Source organism: Hypomesus transpacificus, chromosome 15 (genome assembly GCF_021917145.1).
Source record: "Hypomesus transpacificus isolate Combined female chromosome 15, fHypTra1, whole genome shotgun sequence".
In the NCBI taxonomy this organism is placed as follows: domain Eukaryota; kingdom Metazoa; phylum Chordata; class Actinopteri; order Osmeriformes; family Osmeridae; genus Hypomesus; species Hypomesus transpacificus.
This window is the reverse complement of record NC_061074.1, coordinates 1,024,161-1,034,386: the sequence shown is the minus strand read 5'-3', so window position 1 is coordinate 1,034,386 and position 10,226 is coordinate 1,024,161. Positions and strand designations below refer to the sequence as shown.

General features: G+C 44.8%; 1 protein-coding gene across 3 annotated transcripts; it reads left to right on the top strand.

Moving 5' to 3' along the window:
- The first annotated feature begins 609 nt into the window (after nt 1–609).
- taf15 (TAF15 RNA polymerase II, TATA box binding protein (TBP)-associated factor) lies at nt 610–7,950 on the top strand. 3 transcript variants are annotated; one of them, XM_047035417.1, is made up of 16 exons: nt 610–744; nt 1,640–1,673; nt 1,936–1,969; nt 2,093–2,159; nt 2,317–2,410; nt 3,326–3,390; nt 3,732–3,891; nt 5,393–5,427; nt 5,972–6,004; nt 6,120–6,226; nt 6,319–6,448; nt 6,539–6,652; nt 6,786–6,873; nt 7,074–7,153; nt 7,235–7,388; nt 7,566–7,950. In XM_047035417.1, exons 1-16 carry the CDS (start codon nt 735–737, stop codon nt 7,603–7,605), a joined length of 1,245 nt encoding a protein of 414 aa, XP_046891373.1. In that variant the 5' UTR covers nt 610–734; the 3' UTR covers nt 7,606–7,950. The 3 variants fall into 3 exon arrangements, with proteins under 3 accessions (XP_046891373.1, XP_046891372.1, XP_046891374.1); XM_047035416.1 differs by having other exon boundaries at nt 3,326–3,420; XM_047035418.1 differs by having other exon boundaries at nt 611–744; nt 3,326–3,357.
- Nucleotides 7,951–10,226: the final 2,276 nt, after the last annotated feature.

Below are 10,226 nucleotides of genomic sequence, written 5' to 3'. Positions count from 1 at the left end.
AACAATTCATGTTTCTGTGTTTCATTTTCCCCCAAAACGGGCATGAGTTGAAAGACGTTTCCAAAGATCGCAGGAAATTAAGTATTTAGGCCATGCTTTAAATTATAGAAATACATTTACACACCGCTTTCTGCAACCTAATTTTTAATTGACAGAAATGTAAGGTAATAACATTTGAAACAGCATGAATTTAATGGTATCTGTTATGGTCTCAAGATTTCCGGAAGTAATGGGTCATAATTTTTTGTATTCCTTTTAATTCCCCTTTTAGCATGATTTTTCATCTGGCAATACTTTTATCCAGAGTGAGTGTCATCATTTGTAGATGGTATATTTAAAAATTATGTTTAAATATATGATGCAGGAAACATCAACACTATCCATGATATCTGCTCAAAGCGAGAAGACAAAAACGGCGCTATGGATCATACCATTTTTGGAGGGGTAATATATAATGGTGGATAATTCGTAAGAAATGTATTAAATATCATTGTACATAGCATGATAGGGTGCCTGCGGATTGTTACAAGTCTGTGCATGAAACATTTCAGAGATAATGAGGTTTCATTCATCATCTTTACAAATGGAAGGGATGAACTTCAGTTGGTCCATCCCACCATCGGGTTAGAGTTCATAAGTGCCGCAGTGTGTGCGCTGTCTGCGCTTCTGTTGCTGGGTTTTTAATTTGTGGGAAAGTGATTCATCGGATATTTTAAAACAACGCAAAAAGAAGAATGGCCTCGGGTGAGATTATATATTATCTTGAAGGGATATCAAATTAGATGGATATGTTTCCATTATGGAAAAGTGTCGAAGAAAGCTACCGAGACACTGGTCTAGCCAGCAATGTAGCCTAGCTAGTCGAAGTAGATTTCAGGCGCGACCAAGCTAGCTGGCTAACATTAGTTAGCTTGAGAGAATCAGTTCCACTGCCTAGATTTCTAGAGGAAATTAGCCTCTTGTAAACATGCATTTTACATACATATTTTTATACCGTGTTTGCTGTGAATTCTTACAAATAATCCACTTTATAACGTGTTTTATTTTGCCAGCTATATTTTGTCTTTATGGATATGGCCATTTATTCTTAAAAATGGACCGCCATTTCTCTCGTGCAGAGTAGCGTGGTGTGGTTTAGCCGACAGTAGTTAAGCTAGCCACCTCTTTGGTAGTTGATCGGCAGCTAGCTAGCACTAGCAAGCTACGGGGAGAGGCCTGTGCTTTCTGCCTTTTTACTGCCAGCTAGCAATGGTTGCTATTTCCGCCATTGTTGTATTTGGACAATTCACATCGGCTGTTTGTAGTGCCACCGCATAACAGAAACTGTGTCCAGTCAATTTACTTAAACAACAACATGTTAACACATGACTCCCACATTCGCTACGACCAGGGCTAAACAAGGTTATCCCGAATTACCACTGATGTTTGCCTCCAATAGAGCTAGCTGCTGGCTATCGTCATCCATGAATGGGCAAACAGGGCTCCATCAGAGAAACGTTAGCCAACTATCTTGTTTAGTTGTTTAGCTAAGTTAGTTGTAGGTCATTATATATACGGCTAACAAGTAATGGCTACCACCATATAATAAATTTGGCTTCGGTGTAACTTATTGCATTTCTTCTGTTTATCTTCTGTACAGATTCTGGCTACGGTCAGCATGGCGCAGCTCAAAGGTAACACTAATAACTGGACTGACGTTGTTTTCAGGCTTAACACATTGATGCCTATTAACTATTATCGCACATCAAAATCCTAGATGGGGTTTTTCTAGCCATCCAGGAAGTTTTTATACGGTCCATGAAGTGGATAACAAATGGGCTATACAATTCTTTTTGTTTGAGAGCAACAATTAATTTTAGGCGTTAACCCAATATACAACTGTACAATTTGACTGGATGTTGATGCTTGACTAACTTGATTACTTTCTCTTATTAGCTATGGATCATATGGCACTCAGCAAAGTGGCCAGGTATGTGTGGTCATCGTTAACCCCGTAACTATGGGATGTCATAATTTTGATTTGTCATCAAGTTCAGTAAAAAAATGGGTTTGTCAATTCTCACTCCTTTTTAAATAAATGTTTGTTTTTCAGGGCTATGGTCAAGGAAATGGTGGTGCTTCTTACGGTGCACCAGGCTACAGCAGCTATGGACAACCTGGTATGATAAACTACATCCTCTTGAAGGATACTATTGTGAATGCCATCCGGTCTCATGCTCAATCCATACCTAGACTGTACTTCAGCCTGAACCTTATAGAACATGCTTTGTTCACCTTAACCATGTCTGGGTTTTCACGTTTCTGATTGTCTTCCAGCTGAGGGTTATGGCCAGGCGACACAGGGAGGTTATGGACAGACCCCGCCTGCCTTCGATAGCTATGGACAGCAGGGCTCTGACGCCTCGTCTGGGTGAGTCTGACCGGACACTCACTACTGAAGCCTCTTGGATTGGATTTCAATGCTGAAATCAGTCCCAATAAGTTCAATTAAACCACCACACGTAGCCTTGTGAAAAAAAGAAGAGAACTCTTCCAGTTGGCACGTGATTTGACTTGCATGCACCTGAGGTAAATGAAGGCGTCAGTGGGATGACATCACAGCACACGCTGGTGGAGCTGGCTTTGTCCTAGTGTTGAAAGGACAGTTCACCCCAAAGTCAAAAATACATTGTTTTTCATCTTGCATGTAGTGCTATTTATCCATCTAAATTGTTTTGGTGTGAGTTTCAGAGTTGAGGAGATATTGGCTGTAGGGATGTCTGCCTTCTCTAGAATAAATTGAACTTTGCTTGTGGTGCTCAAAGTGGGGCAGGAATGCAAACTCGACAGCATTGTCTTTCCAGAAATCATGACCCAGTTATTCAAGGTAATCCACAGACCTTGTGAGCAGTTTCATGTAGGAACTATTTTTCTACCAAACCACACCCACCAACTGTATGCCGTGCAGAAGGAAGTGTGACTCTTGTTTCTGGGGATATCTTGACTAACCTCACTGTTGTTTTATTTACAAGTTTTCCCCAATGTTTGAACTTTGATTTAAAAAAAAAAAGCAACTTTGAGCAACTCAAGCAGAGTTCCGTTATATTTGAGAGAATAATATTCATGCATTCATTGGCATCTGGTAAAACGTGGCAGTGTCTCAACTTTACAAAACCTTCTCGTATTAGGTTTTGTTTAATGCGTTTACCAAATTCATTGGTCTGGGCTACTATGAACTGCATTCTGTTTTGTCTTGATTGAATGAATGTTGATCTTCCTGATGGTGCCAGTCTGCTGGCCCTGCTAGTCTGCTGTAAAATAAGGCTGTGATCTTTTCCTCCTCCAGGTATGCTGACAAGACGGCGTCATCATCTTACGGTCAGCCTGGGTCACATGGCCATTCTCAAGGAGGTGGTTATGGAAGACGGGATGACAGTTACGGTTAGAATATGTATCAGTAGTTTGATATATACTAACCTGGAGTCGCCTCTACAGTTTGGATCACTTGTTTCAGCAGAAAATCTCGGCGCCCGTTGGACTGATCATGAACAAAACACGAACTGTAGAGACGACAAGCCACCCAAATTTCTATTCTATTTAGTTGCATGCCATCTTGATATTGTTAAACGTGATTAGGCCCATTTGGAACCTGAATGAATGATTATGAATGACGTCTGAATCACTTGCTGTAAAACGCCCAGGTGCGACTCCAGCCGGTGTTGTGACGTGTGTGTGTGTGTGCTGTCCCCCAGGTGAGAGCGGCCAGGCCCGGAGGTACGGAGGAGAGGACAGCGGCTCTGACAGGTCTGAGGGCTATAGAGGCCGGGGGCGCGGGGGCTACGACCGTGGCGGTTACGAGCGCGGGGGAGGATACGAGCGCGGTGGAAGAGGCGGTCCTCCTTCTGGTATGGGGTAAGTCCCAGAGCGCGACCGCCCGACAGGTACTCCACACACCATCCCTGGCAGACATCCTCGCGCATCGCATGCTAGCCCATCCACTCACACTACACCCACACACTGGTGCCTCACCCTTTTGTAGACCCTCCCCTTCCCCCCCCCCCCCCCCACCACCACCATCTCCACTTTATACTCTGTGTATTCTACATTAAAACTGCATTCTACATGAACACTCCAATGGAATGTCTTCCCATTCATAGACTTGCATGCAGAAATTGTCATGTCCTGTCTATCTGAAGGTAATCCTTGTAAAACTGGCAGGATCTGAGTGATATGCTGTGCTGAGCTCTCTGCCGCTGATATCTATGACCCCCCCTCCCTCCCCCCCCCTGAAGTAATGAACTCTGCACATTAGACTTACTTGTGTCGTGAGGATTCATCCACTTCACTCAAGAGTGCTCCAGTCTTTCTACGGATTAAGTGCTGTAGAAGGTGACCTTTGGGACATTTAGTCCACCTCCTGGGATCGGTTGATTCTGCGTTGGCTTTGGTCAAGGTTGTGGCTAGGTCCCACTGTCATATTCTGAAATGTATGAGAATCACCTTTTCTTTGTGGTTCTGTGATGCAGTGTACTTAGTGTTTGAGGTTGTGCAGAGTAGTTTTAGCACTACCCTCACAGTTAGGTCTCATGGAGTCACACAGGACCACCACATCAGATCAGCAGGGTCAAATACTGGAGCTGACCACAACCCTTCTTAGATCCGTCACGAGTTCCAGCTGCTCCTCTGCCCAACAGATGTCTTTGACGTAACGTATGTCGGCTGCCTCTGTGCTCCAGTCAGAAGTAGCTCACCACAAACGCTTGGGTTAGATTTGTCCCGAGACTTTGCCTTGAGATCCTTCATGAACAGCTAAAACCCATGTCCACGTGTGATCTGTTCGGGGGGGGGGGGGGGGGAGGAGAATGTTCAGCCACAAAACTGGAGCACTATTTCAGCTTACCTGTACAGTATCAACATATTTGAGTGTTATATATTTGACATGGCCACATGTATTGTTAACATGGATCTACATTTTACACTACAGGTTTCAGTGAATGAAATCAAACTTGGACCTCAGCTAATGGAGCTCATATAAGCACTCAATGGAAGAGCATTCGACTTGTCGAGTGCCTCAGACTATTACCTCAGACTATTACCATTCAGACTTTATTATTCAAAACACAAAGTTGGCTAGGCACCAACTGTTTATTTCTATCCAATTTGGTCTCCAAAACAACTCAATCAGTCCTGCTCACCCCAAGGGCCGCTTCTCATCAGTTCAATAGCCGTCGTTCTGCCTTTAGTCTGACCATTGATCTATACTGTCCAAGACTAACACATTCCCTCGTGTGAGCCATCTCCACCGTAGTCACACACTGGGGCAGGAGTGCTTACTGGTGGGGATGTAGGGGGAGCTTTGAGCTCTGTTGGGGACAAAGGAAAGCCATCATTTCTCCCAATTTTTCCTCTGCAGAGGTGGTGACCGTGGTGGCTTCAAAACTTTCGGTGGTAAGTGACGAGCATCAGAACTGTCTCGGTGGGGGAGGAAACATGATTAGACAAAAAAGCAACAAAAAAAAAAAAAACTACATAGGAAGGAAGTTTTGAAATGCCACCGTTTTCTTGTCCAATCCCAAGGGGCTCCACCCAGTGTTCTTAGCGGGAATTCTCATAAATGCTCTTCAGATCTTTAAGCACATGGAGCCAGAGTTGTTAAATAATGGTACTGATTGCATGAAGACAATGGTTTGACTGTAAATGCCTGAGGATGAGGGGTTTGCCTATGGCGAAGAAGGAAACGTTCTAGACCTGGAAACATTTGGTGGTTTTACCTTCTCAAAACGACTCCCAAACTAGAATTGTGCTCATGTTGCAAGATGCTGGTATATGATGTTACTCTCTCAAAACTGCAGCAGACAGCCCTGTCGAGATGTAGAATTGGCACCGTTTGATATTGTTAGGCAGTTGATGTGGATCTGTTTTTATACAAGCGTCTCCTGAGTGTGTAGCTCACGTCTCTCCCCCCCTCCCGCCCCTCTCTGCTGTGTTCCAGGTCCACGAGACTATGGCTCCAGGGACGACCAAGGTGAGTGTCACACCCCGAAGAACCCAAAGCCACAGGGGAAGTCACCCAAGTCCAGAAGGTGCCGGTCGCCAAGGTCACGGGTCATTGTAACGCATCTGTCCTGTCTGATCCACAGCTGGAGAGGACAACTCGGACAACAACACCATCTTCGTCCAGGGCCTGGGGGAGGAAGTGACGCCCCAGGAAGTGGGCGACTACTTCAAACAGATCGGGATCATCAAGGTGCGTTGTTGGAACTCGTCAGCCGCTTTCTGCCCCTCCTTACTGCGTACCCCCCCCCCCCCATCTCTAAACTCTTGTTCCCACGTTTGCAGATGAACAAAAAGACGGGTCAGCTTATGATCAACCTGTACTCTGACAAGGCTACCGGCCGGCTGAAGGGTGAAGCCACCGTCTCGTTCGATGACCCTCCTTCTGCCAAAGCGGCCATCGACTGGTTTGATGGTAAGTGCCCCTGTTGTCCCAGATCCAGACAGTGACAGGGAAAAGCATGAAGGCAAGTGTGCTAACACATGTCCTCCCTTTTGTACGTAGGCAAGGAGTTCAAAGGAAAGCCCATCAAGGTGTCTTTTGCCACCCGGAGGGCAGAGTTCACGCAGAGGGGTGGAGGAGTAGGAGGAGGAGGCCGGGGAGGAGGCCGAGGAGGAGGTCTGATGCTTCATATGTCCAGTTGAATGAAATGTGACCTTTAAAAAAAATATATATATATATATATATATATATATATTCATGAAGACAAGTAACTAACCTTTGTAGTCCTCTTCTGCTCTCCCTCCCTCAGGATTCAGGGGACGTGGCTTTGGTGGTGGTGGTGGAGGTGGTGGACCTAACTTTGACATCAAAGGAGGAGACTGGCCTTGTCCCAATAGGTGTGTGAGGAAATCTGCTGACATCCCCCAAGCCTCTCCAGGAGTCGGCTGATATTTCAGTGCTCAACTCATCTCTGGCTTTGGGAGGGGGTGTTTTAACATGAGCTGTTCCAGGGGTAGAGGCTGCTGGGGTTGTCATAGTGTCGAGGTCGGACCCTAATGAGTTTCTAACCAGCGTTTTCCTCAAACTGCCCCCTCAGTTCTTGTGGCAACATGAATTTTGCCCGAAGATACGAGTGCAACAAGTGTGGCACGCCTAAACCTGGTGACAGCGGAGGAGGTATGACATCACAGAGCACACGCCGGCGTCATGTGGACAGGGTGAGCAGTGGATGTAACGCGTGTTTGTGTGTGTGTTTAGATCGCGGAAGCAGAGGAGGATACGGAGGTGACCGGGGCGGTTACAGGGGGGGCAGAGGGGGCTACCGCGGGGGGGACCGTGGAGGTGACCGCGGAGGCTACGGTGGCGGCGGCGGAGGAGGCTACGGAGGAGGAGGCTACAAGATGGGGGGAAGGTAGGATGCCGGGACAATTCCTCATCATGAGCTCTGCCTTCTGTCCACAGGGGGGCGTCATTGTAGAGATTTGGTGTGAAATGTAGCGTCATTCCATCAGCTGACTTGGACTCATGTTTATTCTCTTCCCCCCCCCCCCCCCCCCCCCCCCCCCTTTTTGTTGTTGTCTTTCCTCAGAGGGGATCATAGAGAAGACAGAAGAGACCGGCCATACTAAACATTCATATTAAGACCCTCCAGCCCAGGGTCTAGCGAGTGGGGAAGAGACAGGGGACAGAATGATTCACATACCTTTCATTGCCATAGCATCCCACATTTGCGCTGAGGGAAGGTGTGACTACTGTGAAAGGACTTTTGGGCTGATGGGCAGTGTTGGTGTATTAGGCAGGGTCAAATGTCATATTTTTTGTTTTGTTTTTTTGTTTCTTTTAATTTTCCCCAATTCTAGGTCCAGACATTGTGAGGTAGACTTCGTATCATTGTTTTGTAAGATTGAAAGGAACTGTTTTACTTGGGTTTTCTTTTTTCCAAATGATATTAAACTGTTCTGATCTTAAAAGGTGCTCATGTCCAGTTTGATCTTTTTTTCTTTTGGCAAGATTGGGGCAGATTCAGTGTTTACATATAGTCCATGTCAACTAGCCTATCTGACTGTGCCAGAAGCAGGGGCGTAGGCCTGGGTAATTTGTTCTAAGGCCTAGCCAAAATGAGAATATATCCGAAACATTATGCACAGGGTGCACAACGCAAAATAAATAAGAAAATGGGGGTCAGATGGTCCCGGCTGTGTCAAATTACGGCACTTCACCCTACTTGCCTCGGGGGTAATGTCCCTGTACTTACTGTAAGTCGCTCTGGATGAGAGCGCCCTGCTAAAAAAATTACATGTAAAACAAACTGAAAAGACAACCATCCATATTTTTCTAGGCCTACCCAAAAATATTATTCTGGCTATGCCCCTGGCCAGAAGTCCAATTAAACGTCAGAAAACTTGAAAAATTGACATGGTATTTAGCCTTCAGGCTTCTTGCAGCTGTGCAGTGGGGGGCGGAACTAGATCTTCACTGTAATGGGAGGGCGAGTTGTACATTGGAGGGGATAACGCACTCTTACAAGTCAATGTTCTTGTCTGAACTAACAGATGTGTAGTTCACATGCTTGATTATGTCCTCTGGTGCGCCTATCGTATTGCAGGTGTCATACAATGAGTATACGAATTTGTCTGGATCAGTACAAGTTGCGAGATATCTGCGAATTGTTGATATTGGCAGCGCTTTTTCTAATCAAATTAACTAATTGTTCACCCCTGAAAACTGACGTGTGGCGCGAGAGCGAAGCAGAGGTAAGTTCTTGTGAATACAGTACTGTATTACCTAGCCATAAAATTAGTTTTTGGTGCATTTGTTGTGTAAAGCATGGTCTGACTCGTTTTGCACAAAAACGTTTGTACAGCTATTTAAATGTTGCGATTTGTGAAATTTGTAATTGAAAGTTGGGCACTATCAAGGATAAATTCATTTGACCCAAAACGTATTGGAAAATTAACCCTTTAAATGGTTATTGGGAGTTCTCTGTTGAACTTGTAAATGTAGTGCCAAACACGAGCTCATAACACAGTGTTGAGTAATGGAAACAACGGTCCACCGTAACTTTGGAACGTCGTTGTCAACAAGTAGGTTTATTTCCCCCCCCCGTCCACCGCCACATCTGTAATTATCTCTGAACCTGTCCATGCGTAACACGGCGCATATAACCTAAGGACGGAGAATCTAGGGTTTAAATGTCCTAGTGAAGATGGGTGGTCCACCAAGCTCCGCTTGCTGCTACTTGACTGCGAATCTTCGACAATGACTCATGACTCAAAAAAAAAGAAAAAACTCTCTGGTTTATGGGCCAGAACTTCCCTTTAGAGCATGTAGAATATTGGTAACACTTTTTAATAATGGTCCGTTCTTAACGAGTAGCTATGCAGGAAGTAATAGATAGCACTACATTAACACCGAACTTAATACTTTTAACTAATATGGAACCAAGATTAACTAAGCAGTAAGTAGCCTAATAGCAAATTTAGTTCAAAGGTATATATGCTATAGAGACTATAAAGAACTATAGTTCCTTGGTAGGTATTTGATTATTAATAAATAAATATATCCTTCCTCAGTGAGAAGTAGGCCTACTTGTGAACTATGACCAATTAAGAAAGAATAAGCAATTAGGCCTACTGTATTATTATGGGACACGTCCCCCCCAATATTTGATCATACTGTAGATTATGCGGGCAATTTCGATGTGACTGTTAATAGCCTACTTCTTTCTGCAGCCCCGAAAATATCAAATTCCAGCCGGTCCATTTTCTATAATCCAGTCGACTTGCCTTACAATTACGTTACATTAACAAAACCTATTTAGTCGTATGAAGTTCGGTGTTAATGTAGTACAGTGTAACACATGTATTTCCCATAGATGCAGATACAGCTGTAAATCATATGCATAAATTGCAGGGGTTCTTGGAGAAATATGGATACCTACATGAAGACCATGCCCACAATGCTGTGGAGATCCAGTCAGCGGTCAGGTGGGGTCTTGTCTAGATGTTTTGTCTCAAAAGTGTGTCCCATGTCCCTGGCTCAGTGTGGTCTGACCCCTGAGAGGATGTGTTCACTCCATGTCTGTTTCTCCTCACATATATTTATTCCATCTTTAAGAAATAGTCGCCCTATACGCTATCAAGACTGAGTTCATTTCTAGAAGCCATGTTAGGCTATGGAAATGGGGAGCCAGATGGTAATCAGACTGAGTCAATCTGCCCAGAGTCCTCAAGGGGGTCAGCCTGCCAGC